The sequence below is a fragment of the Ostrea edulis genome, chromosome 9 (assembly GCF_947568905.1).
Source record: "Ostrea edulis chromosome 9, xbOstEdul1.1, whole genome shotgun sequence".
Classification (NCBI taxonomy): Eukaryota; Metazoa; Mollusca; class Bivalvia; order Ostreida; family Ostreidae; genus Ostrea; species Ostrea edulis.
In genome coordinates this window covers 33,730,160-33,753,101 of record NC_079172.1, presented here as the reverse complement: position 1 = coordinate 33,753,101, position 22,942 = coordinate 33,730,160, and the positions used below count along the sequence as shown (strand labels likewise).

General features: G+C 33.7%; 1 protein-coding gene across 1 annotated transcript in view; it reads right to left on the bottom strand.

Annotated features, from left to right (window-relative positions):
* LOC125660350 (SCO-spondin-like) overlaps positions 1-20,567 on the bottom strand; it is a 71,303-nt gene extending 50,736 nt beyond the window's left edge. Inside the window, exons 1-4 of the mRNA XM_056150717.1 lie at positions 20,504-20,567; positions 3,117-3,170; positions 1,457-1,667; positions 155-1,214 (exon numbers count right to left, since the gene is read on the bottom strand). Coding sequence (XP_056006692.1) covers positions 155-1,214; positions 1,457-1,667; positions 3,117-3,170; positions 20,504-20,567 — 1,389 coding nt within the window. The remainder of the gene's footprint in view (positions 1-154; positions 1,215-1,456; positions 1,668-3,116; positions 3,171-20,503) is intronic.
* Positions 20,568-22,942: the final 2,375 nt, after the last annotated feature.

Sequence of the window (22,942 nt, the reverse complement as noted above, 5' to 3'; positions counted from 1 at the left end):
TCCCTATATGCATGTTTTTTTTCCAGCTGTATTATGAGCGATTAATGCAACCTGCAGTAGATACATGTAGTATCTTAATTTTGCCCCCTTCCCCTAGAAACCAAAATTAACACCACATAATTTATACAGTCATTGGCTTATGATAAAAACTTACTGAGTTGACTTTGGCCATTCTCATACCAGTGGTAAAACCATAGGTCTCGTAATTAGCTTGTCCATACAAGAAACCACCGAAGATGGCAATGGGGGATGTATGCCTAACCGTATGTGTTCCCTCTGACACCGAAATGTATCCGCCCACTAACGATGTTCCCGAGATTTTGTTGTACCTGGTGCCGCTGGGAAAGGCATTTCCATCGATTCGCAGCCCGGACTTTTGGGAGTCCTCTACAATGAACATGAAGTAGTTGTTGTAGGATCCAAGAGAGTATTTAGGTGTACTGAACGTGTAATCAGCACCATATTGCTCGGAGGGTGGAATAATCATCATGGCGGGGTCAGATTTCTCAGACGAGCTCCTTTGGGATTGTACGAATTGGACCAGCATAATTGGTTTGTCTGCCACAATCTTGCAATACGCCGAGGATGAAATCAGCTTCTCGGCCATATACCCAGCCTTGCTGATTGTAAAGGTGGAGCTATATCCTCCTGAAATGGTCACTCTAGTGTTGTCTTCGCTGGCAATGAATTTGAAGTAATCTCCAACCGATCGCTTTGGAATGGGGACTGTAGCGAAGTTTTTCCCCCAAGTATTTACAGGAAACGCCTGCTCTACTAAGTGATCAGACGAACCACCGGATCCTATTCTGGTTTTCTTGTTTCCGGAGAAGACAGACACTGGTTTGGTAGATTTGACGTAACTTCCTGTGAGGTCGCCTTTGGAGGTCAATTGCCACGTGTCGTATTTGTGAAGGGTTTCTTTCACCACATTTCCTTTGTAATAGTTTTTACCACCATAAGAAATATATTTACTCCCGATATGCTGACTGACCGTGATACTGACGGATGTAGAGTCTTCAACCCCCACAATTAACAACTCAGTCTGGTAGACGGGAGGGTACCACGTGACAATGTAGTACTCGTCAGAAAGGACATCTATCGGCAAACCTACGAAGCCGTCACATGAATACGTTTCTTTGTTGACGCCGTAAATGACCACTTCATCCGTGGCCTTCACCCGAATGCCTTTACTGGACTTACTAGACCCAGACATCCTGTCAATTGTAAATCAGATACAGTATAAGTATGTAGCTTATCCCAAAACGATACCGATACTCATTTGATATAAATTAACATTAAGTTATAGTAACCCTGACTAAATCTTACAAGGCCGAATGCGGTGATGCTGTGTATTTCTTGTGAATGTAACTGATTTTATTGTCTGTGCATTTGACATATACAACAACATAATGTCCAAATAAAGATAGTTTATAAAATTTAAAAAGTAGCTGTATACCGGATGTTGGGATCGAAGAACAGCTGTTTGACCTGTCCTGCTGTGACTGTGAAGGAACTAGAAATCCGAGGGTTAGAACATTTCGGCGAGTCCACTGTTACACTGACTGTGGTGGTGCGAGAGGTGGTGACAAAAAGCTCCACATTTATCCGGACGCCATTGTTCTCCATGTAACCAATAACAAACTCAGTTCCTCTGTTATCTGGAGCTCCTAATCAAGGACAAAGAAGAGATTCCTTACGTAGGCGCATAGAAAAAAGGCAGAAAAGAGGTCCCTAATCGGGAGCTAAGGAGACAATGCGGTATAGTCATTTACATTTTTAGACTCAGTGCAACGAAAATTGCCGAACAACAAAGGGAGGAAAATATAGTGATTATCATTAGTCATAAAAGCTACTGCTTTACACTCTTGATTCAAATCATAGAGATTTATATTGTTGATTTAAAAAAAATCATTCCTGCTTATTAAAACAAACAAGACTACATTTGTAGCTGTAAATACATGTAACGTTCATTTCCGATTGGTTGATTTTCATTTACTGTAGACAGTGATGCCATTTAAACAACATTGTTTTACAGACACGTGGTTCGTCTCCATCAGCATCCAATATGGCGTGTAAAACGCTGTAATATTATACAAATCTTGATTTACATTCAACAATATTATTATTTGCGAAAAGTTTGATTTTATATTCGATAATATTAATATCTATATGCGAAAATTTTTATTTGTATTCGATAATCTTGATATATATATGCGAAAAGTTTGATTTATATGCAGTAAGTCTTGATTTATATTTGGTAATCTTGTTATTTATATTTGATAACATGAACAAAATTATCGAATATAAATTAAAATTTATAAATATCAAGATTTTCGAATATAAATATCAATATTATCGAAAATAAATCAAGATTTTTGCAACAAGATTATTGAATATAAATCAAGATTTTCGCATATAAATCAAAATTTGTATAATATTGCAAAGTTTCACACACTCTGTAATTCAAAATCATTTTTGTCTTATTCGCTGATTTTCCGGCCTGTTCACAAATTTTTATAACAGACGGTGCTCCAAGACGTCACGTGACGTTGTCGATTTTAATTTGTGTAGTGTGTTTGCCATCTATAATGAACGATTTTAAAACGGTATTGTTTCTAGTACAATTAAAACTTTCACAATATGACGTTTCATTACTGTAGTACCTTGATCTTAAATATCATGAGATTTTGTCAGGCTGAAAAAAGTTCTATGAATCAAAATATAGAATTATTCTTTTTTCAGTGCAGCTAATTTTCAAATTTTTAACACGCTATATAATTTCAAAATTCGTCCAACAAAAAAAAATCAAATATTTGCATATTTATTGAAATCTACGTATCCAAAGTTTAAGTATACAATATTTATCAGCTTCGGACGTATAATGCAATGGACCTTTCCTAGCAACCCTCATATTTATAGAATTTATTATTTGAATTTAGTCTGTTGACTACGTATATTTGTTTTTGCTTTACGATATGGTATAAATTTCAAGTGTATATCATTAGTATGATGTAAGCCACATTTCATTAAAAAAAATTATTTCATAATAACTGTCCACTGTTTATAATTTCACTTCAGTAATTTGAGACGTACTATTAATGAATCATTTCACTTACCTAAAACGACAGCTACCGACACAAGGAACGCTGCAGCACATTGTATTAGGCCACCTGGAAAAAAGAATAGAAATCATTATCTTTATATGTGAATGTTAATTTATTATAAAAAGTATGTAAAAGCTTAAGGTGGCTCACCACACTAAAATTTTATGAAGCATGATTTCACTATCGCAAAAGTGATACAATTTCGTAATTATTTAATTTGATGGGGGGGGGGGGTTCTGGAATGATAAAAAAAGGTGTTTTTAATTTGCAAATAAGAGATTCTAGAGTCCGAATTTCGCTGTGATTCGGTGCATGATGTGAATATCTAATACAAAATGCACAGAAGACGGTTTAATATTTTAGACAAAAATTTTTATGAAAAATGAAAACGTTATTTGTTGATATGTTTTAGATCTCCGGATAAAATCCTCAAACAGTATGTCAATTAAAAATAAGAAATATCAGATGAATATGTTTTAAAAAGAAATTTATATGAAATTACCAAATTTCAGATATACATGTATCGCTATATTTTATATGAGAGAAAAAAGTACCAATTCCGATTAAATTGTTTTAGAAATTGCTAAGATAATCATATTGTTGCTAATTGTATGTGCTTTTCATTAAGAAATTACTTTCCTTTATAAATTCATTTCATTTGTAAACCATCAAGGGAATGTAGTTTTCTGATTACAATGTTCTCTATGACTACTTTTTATAATTCCGATCGGGCTTGGTTAAAATTGACAAAATCTCAATATTTCTTATTCCTAATTGACATGTTTCTCGAATATTTTACCAGTAGATTTAAATATTAACAAATAATGTTTTCAATTTTCTTAAATATTTTTAGTTGAAACTAAAGAAAGAAATCTTTTAAGCATGCTTTATTAAATAGTCATATCATGCATCAAATCACAGCGAAATTTGGAATCTAGAATATCTTATTAGCAAAAAAAAAATATCTATTTTATTATTCCAGAAAAAAAAATTCACAAAAAATTCATATGAAATAATTTAGAGCTCTTTCGCTCGTTAGATAGTGACATCATTCTTCTTAAAAGGTGCTTTAACGAGCCGTTGAATAAACTTTTAGTGTAATGAGCTACCTTAATTCGTATTGACATTTTTTTTTTGTGAATAAAGACATCGAAATTTCAGAAACATCTGTGTTTAATTTTTTCCCCTCGGTTAAGCAATATCTTAGGCCAAAAAGCATTTTTATCTCTACAAAAGTCTGGTCCCTCTCTCTCTCTCTCTCTCTCTCTCTCTCTCTCTCTCTCTCTCTCTCTCTCTCTCTCTCTCTCAATTTCCGTAAAACCTTATTCTTAAAATTCAGAATGTCAACTTTATCATCTATTCAAGATCTCCGGGGGACTGATTCACTTTTTTATTTTTTTATTTATTTATTTTTTTTATGATAAACATTACAAATATAACTAATTTAAAGTTGACAACCAAAATGTGAACCTGATAAGAGCAACAATTTCTTAGTCTTAACCTTGTGTAAATAACCTTTACAAAAAAACTAGTTGGTAATTTAAAGCAAAATTTAATTTTTAAATGGTATATATTTCACATAAAGAATACTTGATATGTGATATATATCATAAACTTAGATCGATAACCATTCATTTTTAAAACTTTGTAAACAATAACCTATCTCGATCTTTGTTTACACAACACATAATAAACTCGCTTCAACGAGCTTCTGTCATAATGTATATGTATAACCTTATTATTTTTTTTTAGAAACTTTTGAAACAAATTGAATAATAGATTTAAATCATTAAAAATGAAAAACAAACTTTTGACGGAAATCTCTTCGATCCTTACAGGCATTTTTGACGTTGATTTTGTTTTAAATGAACGTAAAATTAATTATATAATTTCCTGATTGCGACCCTAGTTTACTACGTTCCATGCTAATTCTTTCCCCGTCTGTGCTATTATCCAGAAGGATAAATTATCTTAATGCTTACCCATTCTGTGCACTCTCTTATTCGTTATAGATTCAAAAATACATTCACTGCTGTTATATACAGGATTAAATCGTAACAAAGGATTTTCGAGCGCACTGATCTGTTAAACAAAACATAAATTAACGCTGCGTTGATCTATTGGCACAGTTTTAATCCTACATGTAGAAATTAAGCGAAGCTTTAGTTCGCCCGAATGTATACACTGTAAATCAAGATTATAGGTTAATATGTCGAACTTTCTAAAATAAAGTTTACATGGTTAACTATTTTCATTTCGCATTCCTGCATCATTATTAAAAATGATGTCATGATTTCACTCAAACTTAACACAAAGCATAGTTATCTTTAGGAAATGAAATTCAAATCAAAGAAGAATGACATAATTTGAATAAAACTACAAGAGGCCTTGTTGTGAACATACACATTGTATACATTGTATACATCAACAAGAGGCCATGTTGTGAACATTCATAATTATTTTCAAATCAGACTTCCATTCCAATGGCAAGTTAAGGTAGCTCATTACACTAAAATTTTATTTAATGGCTTGTTAATACACTTCTTATGAAGTATGATACCCCCTTCGAAAAGTGACACAACCCCTCAATTATTTTATATGAATGTTTTGTGATTTTTCCCGAAATGATATTAAAGGTGTTATGTTTGTAAATAAGAGATTTTAGAGTTCAAATTTCGCTGTGATTTGGCGTATGATATGAATATCTAATAAAACATGCCTAAATATTCAGATATAAACGTTCTAGTTTTTAAGAAAAAGATATTTATGAAAATTGAAAACGTTATTTGTTAAGATAAGCTTCAGTACTAATTTGAAAACTTAAAAAATTGAAATTCCCGCTATCTATGCCATGTTGTGGAACTCTTTTGTAAGAAGAATGCAATAATAAAACACAACTAGACACGATCTCGTTGCGAGCAACGAGTAGGTCTTCCGTCCGATTTGTTGATGCACTCGGAGTTAAAAAAAAAAAAAAGAAAAAGACAAATGAGTCGCAATTTAGTTTCCGACTTTAAGACACTTTAGATATAATCAATTTTTCATATCATAAGCTTCTGAAGCAAAGTTGCGGTGAAATTCGTTTGAAATTCGACTCTCCAGGCGAGCCATAAGGCCCGCGGGCCTATTTCTTGATGTCATTTGTTAGCCCTCTATAGACTCAACAACTTTAGTTCTATATGTCTTTACAAAATATTTACCTGTAAAAAGTTATTGAGATCGACCGATATCGACAAAAAATCGACTCTACAGGCGAGCCATTAGGATCATAGGCCTATTTCTTGATATCAATCGATAGATCTCGATAAACTGAACAACTTTTGCTCAATATGTCCTTACAAAATATTTACCAGTTACAAGTTTTTGAAATCGACTGATATCGACAAAAATCGACTCTACAGGCGAGCCATGAGGCCCACAGACCCATTTTTTGATATCGATCGATAGGTTATGACACATTGAACAACTTTTGTTCAATAATGCTTTTCAAAAAATATGTCGTTTTAAAGATATGAGGCGTCAAATATTTACGATTTTGGCCCTTAAAATCTCTAATTACGTAACATATGACCTACTTTTTGATTTGATAAGATCAAGCTCGTTGAGATGAACATTTCCGCTTCTACAACTTATTATAAAATATTAATAGTTTCTGAGATATTCTCAAAAACATTTGGACCCTTCTGAACCCCTAATTTAAAGGTCCAGCCCGTTTTGCTTGATATCGTAAGAAAGGCCTTGTCATTTTAAACATTTTTTGCTCAACAAGTATTTAGAAATTCTTTACCGTTCTCGAGTTATCTCTACAAGAAATATATAGGGGCCAAACTGTAGCTCCCTAACGGGGCCACATAGGGAAAAAACGAAATGTACATATTGTTTAGATTATCATTCTGAACAACTTTTGTTCAATAATGCTTTTCAAAATATTTGTCGTTTTCAAGATATGAGGCGTCAATTATTTATGATTTTGGCCCTTAAAATCCCTTATTACGTAACATATGACCTACTTTTTGATTTGATAAGAACAAGCTCGTTTAGATGAACATTTCTGCTTCAATGACTTATTACAAAATATTAATAGTTTCTGAGATATTCTCATAAACCTTTGGACCCTTCTGGGCCCCTAATTTAAAGGGTCAGCCCCTTTTGCTTGATATCGTAAGAAAGGTCATGACATTTCAAACATTTTTTGTTCAACAAGTATTTAGAAATTCTTTACCGTTCTCGAGTTATTTCTAGAAGTAATTTTTAGGGGCCAAACTGTAGCTCCCTAACGGGGCCACATAGGGTAAAAACGAAATATGCATATTGTTCAGATCATCATTCTGAACAACTTTTGTTCTTTATTGCTTTTCAAAATATTTGTCGTTTTCGAGATACAAGGGGTAAAAATTTTATGGTTTTGGCCCTTAAAATCCCTTATTACGTAACATATGACCTAAATTTTTATATGAATAGATTTGGATTGTTGAGATGAACATTTTTTGTTCTTTGACTTATACCAAAATATTAACGATTTTTGAGATATTTGATCTAGACTTTGAGCCCTTCTAGATCCCTAATTTAAGGGACTAGCCCCTAAATCTTGATATTTTCGAAAAGATCTCGTAAATGTGCACAACTTTTGTTCTACATGTCTTAACAAAATATTTGCAAGAAAAAAGATATTGGAGATCAAAGGTCAAAAATCGCCGAAATCGGCGAAAAATTTTGGCATCCATTTTTTCAGGTCCAGGCGAGCTTTTAGGCAAATCGCCTCCGGTAAAATCGAATTCCCCACAAATCTTCTAAAATGTTTACTCTATCTTGTGTAGAAATTTCAAGTCTCTAGCTTCAAAACTAACGGAGGAGATGCGTGGACAACAAGGCCCTTCAAAAAGTCACTAAAAGAGAGTTAACTCCTGACCGGAAGTGACGTCAAGCACGAAATTTTGCAAGCAAAGTCTCGTCACCAACAGACATCTTTCCTGAAAATTTCGTGAAAATCGATCGAGAAATGGCTGAGAAAAACGCGTGTACTACCAAGGAAAATAATAATAATAATAATGAAGAAGAAGAACGCGAACAATAATAGTAAGGTCTTCCGCAGGAGACGGAAGACCTTAATAATGAAGAAGAAGAACGCGAACAATAATAGTAAGGTCTTCCGCAGGAGACGGAAGACCTTAATAATGAAGAAGAAGAACGCGAACAATAATAGTAAGGTCTTCCGCAGGAGACGGAAGACCTTAATAATGAAGAAGAAGAACGCGAACAATAATAGTAAGGTCTTCCGCAGGAGACGGAAGACCTTAATTAAATGAAATCTAATGACAGCATGACATAAGATCTTAATACACTAAGAATATAAAATAATCCACTATAATTAAGATCGATACATAATTGATTTTTACAAATATATGTAAAAAAAAAAAAAAAAAAAAAAAAAACTTTATATGTCAATATGTAAAATCTGTCATCTCTCTCTCTCTCTCTCTCTCTCTCTCTCTCTCTCTCTCTCTCTCTCTCTCTCCAATAGATAGTGACAACAAATTCGTATCGCGGAAATACATTTTTATATTCCTATAAAAATTTGATAGATACATGTATAAATATTCATCTATATTCTTATAGGGCTCACGGTGGGTGTGACGGTCAACAGGGGATGCTTACTCCTCCTAGGCACCTGATCCCATCTCTGGTGTGTCCAGGGGTCCGTGTTTGCCCAACTATCTATTTTGTATTGCTTGTAGGAGTTATGAGATTGATCACTGTTCGTTATCTTCACCTTTCATTCATACGACCCACCGACTGGGATACCAAATGTGCCTAAAACTTAAGCATGGTGTTAAAAAATTTCATCTTTCGTAAGGGCAGTTGGAGTATAAGTACGACTGGATTACCAAAAGTGGAGGTAATACCAAGTTCGTTTAAAATACAGTTGTAATAATGAGCCTTACAAATAAAGACAATGTTGTTACAAACTTTGTCAGCTGGAACCAAAACATATTTCTCATGTAACCTATCTAATTCGTTTATCTCTTCTGGTTTACTAAACACAGAAGGGTAGATGGTACGTACTTTTGTTTCAATATGTCTAATGTGGGATTTTAATATTCCTCTTATACTTTTAATCCATTCTGACAAAGTATCAAGTTCTTCTTTTTCATATTTAGCCCATCGTCTGGTATAATCGTCGACAGAATTCATAATAGAGATGAAGTTTTGTCGCCAATCGAAAGACCGAGGTTCTCTGTATTTAGGACCGTTTAGAATAAGTGATTTGAGGTCCTCATTTTCAATTATTTCAACATCACCAGTAATGGCATGTCCAGCTGGACAATAGTTGAAAGACGAAGAAAAAGAACACGTAGGTGGATTAAGTATAAGATGGCCAATATCTAAGCACTGCAAAGTTTATGATTAAAAAGGTTGGATGCAATAGTAGAAGTATACTTGTAGGAAATACTTGGTGGAGACTTGAACTTGAAATAAGTTGGAATATACGACTGAACTTTTCTATGACGAAGAATGTTGCTTATGTTGACGGCATCTATTCCTTTGTTTGTAAATCTAAGCTTAAAGAACTGGCGGCATTGCTGGGAAGGAATATCATTAAATATATTCAAACTGGTTTTGAAGAGTATTGATTATTTTCACATAAGATTTGTGCTATCATGTGTAAATGTTACATGTACAAAGAAGTAATGTTGATATTCTACAAAGTATATATAATCCGTATTATTTTCAATTGCATTTAAGCTGCAATGAGTATCTTGGATATATATCTTCACCTTGCATCGCATGGTAACACTGTAGATTCCTTATTTTACGCGAGTACTTATTGACATCAAATCGTGAGAAAATAAATTCGCCGTTACCGTTATATAAAGTAGACATTAACGGCAAACTAACAACTCAATTTTATGACAAACGGGATGATTTCAGCTTCCCCATCGTCAACTTCCCATATCTATGTAGCAATATTTCATTATCACCTGCATATGGAGTTTATATCTCTCAACTGATTTGATACGTAAGAGCTTGTTCTGCGTATGGTCAGTTTTTAAATCGAGGCAAACCTGACAAACAAGTTAATGGTAAAGAGGTTTCAACAGTCTCGTTTAAAGTAAGCATTTCGCAAATTCTATGGTTTTTTAATGTTGTGCCAATACAACCTATCATTGTGTCAAATGCTGTCTGATGTGTTTCATACCGATTGTTAGACCGTTTGTGGCACGCTGGTTTTGACTACGGATAACTCCGTTTACTTGATCAAGATCAAGATATAGGGCTCACGGCGGGTGTGGCCCGTTGACAGGGGATGTTTACTCCTCCTAGGCACCTGATCCCACCTCTAGTTTGTCCAGGGATCCGTGTTTGCCCAGCTATCTATTTTGTATTGCTTATAGGATTTATGAGATTGATCACTGTTCGTTATCTTCACCTTTTTAACACAGTTGCAAATATTAACACAAATCTCCTGTGATATATAGTTTCAAATATTAACACAAATCATCTACAACAATACAATTTTACTTCAGCTTTTCCATTGTTAGCTTCCTATATCTTTATAACAATATTTCATTGTTATCTGCATATAGTATATATGTCTCGATACACGAGAGATATTATGTGTATGATCAATAAGTTTAATTGAGACAGGCTACTAAGAAACCAGCTGCTGTTTTAGGGGTTTCAACAGTCTCGTTTAAAGGCGGAATTATGCAACGGTTATGATTGTTATAATGATATGATACGTAAATATATCTTGTCATTAGCATTAATGCTGTCTGACATGTTTCATACCAATAATTAGGCCGTTCTATATATACTGATATTTTTTACGGATAACTCCGTTTAACTGATCAAGATATAGGGCTCACGACAGGTGTGACAGGTCAACCGGGGATAATAACTCTTCCTAGGCACCTGATCCCACCTTGCATGTCCAAGGGTCCGTGTTTGCCCCACTCTCAATTCTTTACGGGAATTAATAGATTGATCGTTGTTTCTTATTTTCACTTTTTCATGTAGAAAGGAAAACGTCCTATTTTAGAAATAGGAAATATTTCATCACCAATGGGAATCAGTGTAATCTAAATTCAAGGGATAATTAATGTAATTCAGATTCCGGAATAAGTCTTAGTTCTTTGTAGGTCTGAGTCAGCTTTTGAGATTTAAAGTTCAAATTGGACACTTCAAAATAAAGCTTTATTCTATTAGGGCAAACCATAATCAAAATCTCAAGTATGTATGAACTATATCAGAGGTTTTATGTAAATGTACGGCGGGCTGTGACCCATACAAGGGGGTATATGTGTCTAAATGGATACTCTGTTACAAATCTAAGATTTACACCTAAGAATGAAACGAAAAGAAAAACATTTGCGTTATAATGGTTATTTCTAAAAACTCCAAATCACACCAATTTTTTGCATTAAACATTCAAAAACCTGCATTCAGGTAGGAAAACAGCACTTTGCTAGTGCGAATTAGACTGGAATTTTTAACAACAATTGCAGCGATATTTTCATTTAAAAGAGCCAATGGATATCAAAAGATTCACAAGAAAATGTCAAATATTGTTCTTTATGAGGTGTTCAACGTTTTTAGAAATCTATTTTGATATCATGAATTAAAAATTTGAAAACCTAACATTTATATCTATCATATCATGAATATTCATATCTTTTAGATGAAAAGTGAAGATAACGAACAGTGATCAATCTCACAACTCCTATAAGCAATACAAAATAGATAGTTGGGCAAACACGAACCCCTGGACACACCAGAGGTGGGATCAGGTGCCTAGGAGGAGTAATCATCCCCTGTTGACCGGTCACACCCGCCGTGAGCCCTATAAGAATATAGATGAATATTTATACATGTATCTATCAAATTTTTATAGGAATATAAAAATGTATTTCCGCAATACGAATTTGTTGTCACTATCTATTGGAGAGAGAGAGAGAGAGAGAGAGAGGGGGGGGGGTTACATATTGACATATAAAGTTTTTTTTTTACATATATTTGTAAAAATCAATTATCTATCGATCTTAATTATAGTGGATTATTTTATATTATATTATATAACTAGTTCTCTAGAAAGAGAAGGTTAATAATATTTCAAATATGTTGTCCAGGATACCATACACTACTGGCAGTTCTGTATATATTAGTGATTCATTCTCGTCCTTCAATCAAAGCAATAAACGTGATTGATTTATTGATTAAATAATGTTTAACACCCCTCTTTTAGAAGTTATGAGATTGATCACTGGTCAGGATATAGGGCTCCTCCTAGGCACCTTAATACTTTAAAACAAAGTCAGCAACTAGAAAATATTATCAATAGTATGTCTGTATATATCATGTATGACTTCCATGCAAGTTTTAAAAAGGAAGAGGTGGAATGGGTTCAATTGGGAGTCCAGTAAAACTGGCATTTCTTAAAACCTAACTCATACTTTACACAACAACTTATCTCATGAAAGGTGAATATAACGAACAGTGATCAATCTCATAATGTCTATACGCAATGCAAATTAGCGTGTTGGGCAAACACGGAACACTGGATATACCAGAGGTGGGATCAGGTACCTAGGAGGGATAAGCATCCCCTATCGACCGGTCACACCCGCAGAGAGCCCCATACTGTAAACGTATTATATTTGGCGTGTACGATATTTGGCGGAAATCGTTTTTTCAACAAGTTAGCGTAGATTTGATTTAGCGCATTCCTGAATTACTTTAAACATCTAGATTTACGGATGGCATTTAGCGATGTACTTGATTTAGCGGAAGCTGCGTTCCGCCAAAGGCGCTAAATAGAATACACAGTCAAATGTAATACATTTACAGTATCTTGAACACTTCAGATAGATAGGCTACATTGGTAAACTAGATCGTTATAACGACCATAGAATTTGCGAAATGCTGACTTTAAACGAAACTGTTGGAACCCCTGCACCATCAACTTGTTTGTCGGTAGCTTGCCTCGATTTAAAAACTGACCATACGCAGAACAAGCTCTTGTGTATAGAATCAGTTGAGAGATATACACACCACACGCAGGTGATAATGGAATACTGATTCATAAATATGGGAAGTTGACGATGGAGAGGCTGAAATCATCCCGTTTGTTATAAACTTGAGTTGTTAGTTTGCCGTTAATATCTACTTTCAATAAAATATCTAAGTATGAAGCAGAAGTGGAAGACTTTGTGGTGTCTTTTATTTCGAGCTCACAGGGATATATCGAATCGACATATGAATGAAAATTATTATTGTTAATAGATAAAAGGTCGTCCATATATCTAAATGCCGAATTGAAGGCCACAGCAAGAGATCTTTTCTTCTAATGTAAAAGTTTTTTAATAAATTCTGCTTCATAAGAATAGGTCAGCTACCAAAGGAGCACAATTTATACTTTACACATCAACTTTATATCACACTTTACACAACAACGTTTTCTCATACTTTACACTACAACTTTATCTAACACTTTACATAACAAAGTTTTCTCACACTTTACACAATAATTTTATCTCACACTTTACACAACTACTTTATTTACACAACAACTTTATCTAACACTTCACACAATAACTTTATCTCACACTTTACACAACAACTTTATCTCACACTTTACACAACGTTTTCTCACACTTTACACAACTATTTTATCCCACACTTTACACAACAAATTTATCTCATACTTTACACAACAATTAAAGGGCTGATCTTTATGTCGTATGTTTTGTATTCCGTGTGGGACTTATGAGAGTGATCACTGCTTGTTATCTTCGACTTTCATCCACAATCGTTTTGGACGATTACTTTCTTTAAACATATTGTTTTATATCTTGATGAAATAGCCATAAACATTCCCTATGTAAACTAGACGAAAAAGCATAAAATTAGCTCATAATATACGTATTTTCGTAATCTCTGATCTCAATCATATTTGACTTAGTTATTGAAAACGATATCCTATTAGGTAAGTTTATACCGATTGTTAGGCTGTTCTTGGCACTCTGATTTTGACTACAGATGACTTCGTTTATATAGGGCTCACGGCGGGTTTGAACGGTCGACAGGGGATGCCTACTCCTCATAGGCACCTGATCCCACCTCTGATGTGTCTAGTTGTCCGTGTTTGCCTAGCTATATATTTTGTATTGCTTATAGGAGTTATGAGATTTATCACTGTTCGTGATCTTCACCTTGGATGTTATCTACTCTATCATTCCAAATATACTCAATACTTTTACTCTATTCCTGATGAAATTAACATATTACTGTAGTTAAAAAGTCATATTATATTAGACATTATGTTGTTTTTATGAGATTCTATAAGAAACAAACAGCCAAACATTTTATAAAAACACGTGATGAATATAGATTATCATTTAAAAATTTAAGCATATAGATCTCGTATGTTCTCCTTCAATTTTTATAATCCTGAAATGTACCAACGATTCGCAGGTTGCTTTGTCACGTGACCTGTATTAAGTGTCAGGGTTATTGATTTACCTTTGGCCTTTTTAATTTTTCTATTCTTGCTTCATTTCATCCCTTAACCTCATTCTTTGTTGGTTACATGCCAAAGTACATTAGCACCCGTCATTGTTTTCAAGCCAACTTGGCAACCATATTAAAAGTTTAGGGCCGATGACATGTACACTTTAGGTTCAGAGTTTAATGCATTTCTATTTCTGTTTTCATTTCATTTTATGAGAGGGGTGCCAGTGTTACGGATATACAGATTTACATTTTCTGTCCAATTATGTATAGTGCAAACCATCACGGAAAGCTATTACCATAAAAATTCTGTCCAATTGTGTAATGTGTTTCAGTACAATTTAAAATACCCTTCGCTTTCACCTATCTGTAATACTTTAGATAAAATAAAAAAAACACTTTTTTGTCCGGATTCTTCCAGTTACGATTTGCAACTTATTTCACCAGTCATTCTTATCATTGTTAGATTACACTATCTACATCTTTCGAATATTGCCCCTTCTACAATGATCCAGTCGCTGATTCAGGATATCTCTAGCAGAAAACAAAACGAAAGTTAGTTTTAAATTTTAGATAAAGGATTAATTTTGTTTTTATAATCAGAAAAAATGGCAAATTTGATTTACGGTAGGAGGGGGATCAAGAAAAGTTTACACTGGACGTAACCTTGATTGGGATACTTGGAAATTCCAAATGTTTTTGTGGGGTATGTTCAAACATCCCGCTGATATTTTTTCTCGTTTCCTATTACATTTATTTTTCAGCGTGTAAAACTAGATCTAATTGGCAACCCCAGGAACTAAGAACAGATCAAACCACCTGACCATGAAGCCAGCAGGGATTCCAAATAAACCACCTGCCCAGGACGCTAGCAGAAATTAACCATTCTACTCCTTTGCTTACTGATTCATGATGATTTCATTCTGACTGGTCTTTCGGCATCAATATTTCCGAATTCTGTCATTCAATGCATGAAAGGTGAGGATAACGAACAATGAGATTGATCACTGTTCGTTATCCTTACCTTTCATTTGTCATAAATGCATGTATTTTCCTCAATTATGAAACATGTGAATAATTCGGTCACATTTTTATTTACTTACAATGGTAACCTTTAATGCTTAGATGGGATCTAAAAAATTCGAGATAGATTGGAAATATATTTTCATGATAATGATAATAATAATAATATTTATCTATATAGCGCCCTTTATACTATAAATAACCACTCTAAAGCGCTGCACACAATAAAAATGATACAGCATGTTATAAAAGTAGTAAAAGGGAATTACAGTAGCATTAATACAGATACTATCAAAACAATGCTAGCAAGACATCAATAATATAATGTAAAATTGCTAAACTTTAAAACATGCTGTGCATTAAGAAAGTTCCACGTCGTACAATCAAATGATATAAAATACAATAGTTGAAATAAATATACAAATATACACTTGAAAAAGTCATGTTAAAACTGATGGTAAAGAAAACTTTTATTTTTGGAAGAGATTATAATTTTGGTATTTTATATAGGGAAAAATAATAATAATGTGGGGGTACCCTACGGCTTTCCATATTTTTGGCTGGTCCAGAATTATTATTGTCAGTACAGATTATATTTTGTAGCGTTCAAATAAAAAAAAGATAATTATTGTTGGCGATGTTCAGTAATTATTATTGTAGTGGAAATATTATATTTATAAAGATAAAGTATGACTTTAAATCGGGTCAGTTTTTATAATTATTGCGGCAGTATTTATAATTATAATAATGTCATAAATGAAGAATATTTTTATTTGGGGGATGAAATTATAATTTGGTATCTGAGAATCGTGACAGATTATTATTATCGCTGCGATATAATAATAATATCGGGCAAATAGGGGGAAATTTTTATTTTTGGAAGAGATTATAATTTTGGTATTTTATATAGGGAAAAATAATAATAATGTGGGGGTACCCTACGGCTTTCCATAGAAAACATAAGGATTTCACCACCTATAATATTAATAATATGCAAGTCATGATCATGATCTTTTCTTATTCAATCTGATGTACTTTATTTTGTCATTGTGTACCTTACTACATCAATGTAATGATATGAAAATTTTCAAAAATCTCTTAGCAATAAAAATGTAACAGCAATAACGATAAAAAATTTGAATATACAAAGACAAAAATGGGTCAATACATATGTATAATGATTATTCTGCAAATTTGGATAAGATTTGTAATGAATCACAAGTATATGCATTTGAAAAGAAAGGTTTCTGTCAACTTCAATTTAGAGTTGATTTAAAAGGATTATATTTTTGGTAGAAGAATTTTATGATAAAAAGCTACATGTCTGCGAGACTTTGCCTTTTCAATTTCATCATACATATTTTGAATTTTTTACCCATAGACATTTATTTCAATTTTGTAATTCATGATACCAGTAGTGGAGACTCAGATATAATTCAAATGATGTAAATTCACTAATTTGGTGGATATGTATTTTTCCAATTATAACATTTTGCACAAGGGTAAAGCTTATGTTTATATAACACTGAACACAGTTCATTTGTCCGGAGGCTAAATCAGGGTCACTTGTTAAAGCTGCTAGAACTGTTATTTGCAGGTTAATAAGGGTTTTTTGTATTCGATTTAAATCCTGTCAATTTTAAATTCTATAAACTCATTAAATCTATGTGTTTCAATAGATCATTGAAAAGCCTATTTTATTATGTTCACCTCTAGATGTGGACACACTTTAATGTTTTCAGTTTACAATTATTTATTACAGTTAGTCAGAAAAGAAAAGAAAATCCCTGTAAGTACTCATGTTTTCAAACTCTTTTTACGATGAGAGAAAACTAATAAATTTAACTCAGAGAACAATATATGGAGCAGTAATCCTATTGACCACAACTTGATAGTTATTTTGTGCGTGTGTAAAATTACACACACTTGTCAATCCTCGCTTCGAATGGGTTGCAAAAATATTAAATGATATTTCAGTATATCTACAGTATGTATAAGCTTGAACTACCCTATATAAGTAAATAATCGATGCATTTCTGTTTTTGTTTTAACCTATCGAATTACTTGAGTAGCACATATAGAGTTAAGGATTATGACAAGATATTGGGGGCGGTGTTGTACCTGAATATTGATGGCTACTGCTAGTTATGTATTCGGACACTATGCGGAATCATCCAGAATGTGAAATGGAAATCCGTATTGGGCAAAGAGAGGCCGGATTCCAATACGAGTTTCCATTTCACACCCTTGATGATTCCGTATTATGTCCCAAACGGACTGTGTACGAATTTATCCCGCTGAAGATAAAACAATTTCATAACTTTCTGTAGTTACAAATCTTTATTGATTTTTAAAACATTGTAGTTCAGTGAAATTAAAAGTCATGAAACAATTCAGTAAGACAATGGCGGCAATGATTTCCCAGAATTTAACTTTTAATTATCAAATTGTTTATACCTGTAGAAATGTATTTCAATTTTGTAATTCATGATACAAATAGTAGAGACACGGATCTAATTTAGATGATGTAAATTCACTAATTTGGTGGATATATATATTTTTCCAATCAAAACATTTTACACTATGGTAATGCTTATTACTATATAATTCTGAACACGGTTCAATTGTCCGACACCCAAATCAGGGTCACTTGTTAAGCCGTTAGAACTGTTATCTGCAGGTTAATGAGGGTTTTAATTCTGTCAATTTTAAATTCTATAATCCATTGAATATATGTATTTCAATAGGTAATTCAGATACAAGGTCATTGGAAAGCCTATAAAATATTCACCCCTAGGAGTGGATGCATTTAAATATTTTCTGTCTGTATTATTACATTTAGTCAGAAAAGAAAATCCTTGTAAGTACTCATGTTTTCAAACTCTTTTAACGATCATAAAAAATATAATAAAGTGCACCGCCACGGCACATGATACGCCCGTCACATATTGTTAACAGTATAGATTGTACCCATTAAAACATTTTTTTTTTATATCACCTTAATTAAATGTCACAGTGACCTTAAAGTAGGATGCGACACACCTTCTACCTAAGATGCATTAGTTGACCAATTTTGGTGATTCTAGGTCTAATAGTTTTCAAGTTATGAGCCGGACAAGTTTTTGCCATATATAGCCATATCTTAAAATGAAAAATCACAGTGACCTGGTTTTAATGTGCGACACACCTTCTACCCAAGATGTATCTACAGACAAAGTTTGATGATTCTAGGCCTTGTAGTATTTAAGTTACGGGTCGGACACGAAAAAACTAACAGACGGACGGACAGACAGACAGACGGACATGAACGCCATACCATAATACGTCCCGTCTTAAGACGGGCGTATAATAATAACTGATATAACAATATAGGAACAAACTTTTTAACCACAATTTGATAACTCTTATGTCCGTGTGTAAAATTACCCACACTTGTAAACCTTCGCTTCGAATGGATTGTAAAGATATCGAGTTAGTGGTATTTCAGTATATCTACATACAATATACAATGTATATAAATACTTATCCTATATATGTAAATAATATATGCATCTCTGTTTTGGTTTTACCCTATCGAATTCTTGAATAGCACATAGAGTATTTGGGAGCGTTACTGCTAGTAGCATACTGTTTGAATAAAATATGGAGTCATCCAGGGTGTGCAATGAAAATCTGTATTTTGCGGAGCGAAGCCGGGTTCCAATATGAATTTTCATTGGATGACTCCGTATTATGTCCCAGACTAACTATGTTACGAATCTTTCCCGCTAAAGATAAAACAATTTCATAACGTTCTATAGTTACTTATCTTTATTGATATACAAGGTGATTTTAAAACAATTGTAGTTAAAGCTGTATGACCCGATGTTCATGTATTATTTTTGTACATAATTACTTTAAAGCAGATTCATTACTTTATAAAGTTATTAACTTTCCCTTATTTACATGATTGAAAACATCTGCATGTAAAAGAAAACAGTGCGAATATTATTTAGAAAGTAAATATAGTGGCTACATATATAAATCATCCCATAATAGACGTCTATAAATAGACCCACGCGCGTCAGGGGAATCCCAACATGATGTATTAACTCATACGCAACTGTCTAGTTTTAAGGCTGAAAGAGCGTAAAACAACGAATTATTAAGAGGTATTTGATATTTTTATTTCTATTAAACTTATGGTACGGTACTGTTATAACAAAATACACAGCTTTACACAGATAAGACCACCGATGATCTGAAAGTTTGAACTGGTCACGTGACTGTCACTTGAAATGGCAGAGTGACGCGGTTATTTGTAAACATCGATTTAAAATCAAATTATTTGGGTTAAAACAGGTGAAATAATTTATGATAGGTCGTACAGTCTCATAACTACATACGTGTGATGATTTAATAGCGTTTTTACAAGATGGAAAAAAATATTGTAATTCGGACCATACAGCTTTAAGTGAAATTAAAAGCCATGAAACAAGTCATCAAAACAATGTCGGCAATGATCTCGCAGCATTTAACTTTTAATCTTTTTTATCAACTTCTTGGGTTGTCGTATGCGCAAACTATGTTGGTGGCATTTGTTTACATGATTGACGCATAGATGATTTATGCATCCCATGTGCGGAAATTGTGTATTGAAAAGTGCGTAATGACGTTGGTTTTTGTCCAGTCATACATCTATAATTTTGTCTGAAGCGAGATACATTATCAGACACCGTTAGATATATATACATTTCACTTCTTGTTGATGAAAAGCCGATTACTTTCAAGAGAATTATAACGATCCCGACACGAGAGTTATCGTCCTTTCCTTGAATCGCATTTTGCAAGAAAGGTTTAATTCTAAATAAGATACACAACTGTCTTACCACCACGTTCGTGTGTTAAAGAGTCGTTCTCCTCCATCACTTTTGCTACATTTATTCCCTCCATATTTTGGAAACGATTTGTTTCTGGTCTAACTCCCGCCTCCGAACACTCGAGAGAGGAGCATTCATCCTATCCGCAGTAGACCGTTAACATGCCACGGAAAACATTTGTAAAACAAACTAGGAAAAAAATCTTCTTCGTTAAAGGTTCTCAAACTAACTTTCAAGTAAATGGCGTTCATTGATGAATTGAAACAAAAATAATGTAAAAGTTATACGGTACCAATTTTGATGCACCAGATGCGCATTTCGACAAATAATGTCTCTTCAGTAATGCTCAAGCCGAAATTTTGAAAATTTGAAATGACAAAAAACTTGTAAGAGCTAAAAGGAAAACTAGAGTGCCAAAAAAAAAAAAACTGGAGCCAAATTCGTCCAAGGATCAGAGCTATGCATGAGGGAGATATCATCTTAATTTTGAAATGAATTTCTAAATTTTAACACTGCAACTAAATATACATCCGTATTTTCAAGCTAGTAACGAAGTACTTAGCTACTGGGTTGTAGAGACCCTCGGGGACTAACAGTCCACCACCACCAACTGCTCATGATTCCAGTCAAAAAATTAATTTAAAGTTGGCAAGTTTGATTCTAAAGAAATGATTTTCAAATTAAATGTAAGATGTATTTTCAATTGAAGATGAAATGATTTTAAGTGAGTTTGAAAATTAGATCTACGAGTTCATGAGAAAATGCATGTCTTCTTTTAGTGTGCAACCAAAATTGTGAAATTATATTTAAAAGTATCAGAAAAAGTATATTGTAATTTTCAGGAAAGGTTTTCAATGCAAGGCGATATCGAATGTTAATTTTCTAAAGCTTATCGGGTAGGGGATGTTACATAATTTCGCCATTACAAAGAAACCTTCAGAAATTCACTCTAAACAATGTGAGTGTTTTCGTTGCGTGCATCGGAACATGATTTGTCACCATTCAAAGGGGCGGGACTGGAGCACATCGTTCTTCTACAAACACATCGCCTAAGTGTAGGCTCCATCATCTTGTAAAGAAAGAATACCGAAACACCATTACATCCGCCGTCCAGTCTCACTATGTGTGGTTTACTTATCAAATTCCCGTGAATCTTTATTTTTCAGATACTCCTCTTAGGTACCTGATCCCGCCTCTGGTATTTATCCAGCGGTCCGTGTTTGTCCAACTCTCTATTTTGTATTGCTTTTAGGGGTTATGAGACTGATCACTGTTCGTTATCTTCACCTTCCATAATATATGCCTATTTTGAAAAATATTCATATTATCTCCTCTTTTTTACCTTTCCAGTAAACAGGTATACCTGAACTTTATTGTTACAAATTCTCTTCTTGCGAGGAGATCCTGGGCAGGGTTTTCCCAAAATCTGGGCGCAGATTCAGCATATCCTCTAGAACGTGACTGACTTCCGCCTCCACATGACACAGTATATGTGCCTCAGATAGACCATGTTAATCTATTTCCGTCCAATAACACCAATTTTGGTGAGTCCGAAATTACAATACAGAACAATTTTTAAATATAAACAGAGAAAGAATGAATGCAAAACTTTACATTTTTTGTTTGCTTGGTTAACTAGGTTATAAATGTTGTGAATCAAATATCATTTTCGCCAAATGTGACGTCCATACACATGTACTTCTACTATTGCATCTAGTGATCAGTTATCCAAAACATTTCTTTCTTAAATACCAATTTGATTCCACGCACAAGTAACATGAAGTTGAATTACAAAATATGCTAGAGTTCCTCATTGACAATATCTTCATAGTCTTTGGTGATCCGGTCGTCCAATAGTTTGTTGGAATTCTCATGGGCACGAATTGCGCTCCTTTGTTAGCTGATCCGTTTTTTATTCTCGTGAAGATGAGCTTATTTAAAAGTTTCCACATGAGAAGAAATCCCTTGCTGTGGCCTTCAACTCAACAACTTGAAATGAAACACACCACAGAGTCCTTTACATCTGCTTCGTTCTTAGATATAGTATTGACAATGGATATAACCGGCAAACTAACAACTCAACTTTATTACAAACGGGATGATTTCAGCTTCTCTATCGTCAACTTCCCACATTTATGTAGCAATATTACATTATCGCCTGCATATGGTGTTTATATTTCTCAATGATTCGATATGCAAGAGCTTGTCCAGGCTACTGACAAACAAGGTGATGTAACAGGGGTTTCAACAGTCTCGTTTAAAGGCAGACTTTCAAAACTTCTATGGTCGTTATAATGATCTAGTTTGCCAATACAACATATCATTTGGGTCAAATGCTGTCTGAGGTGTTTCATACCAATTGTTAGGCCGTTCTTGGCACACTAATTTTAACTACCGAGTACTCTGTTTACCTGATCAAGACATAGGGCTTATGTGACCGGTCGACAG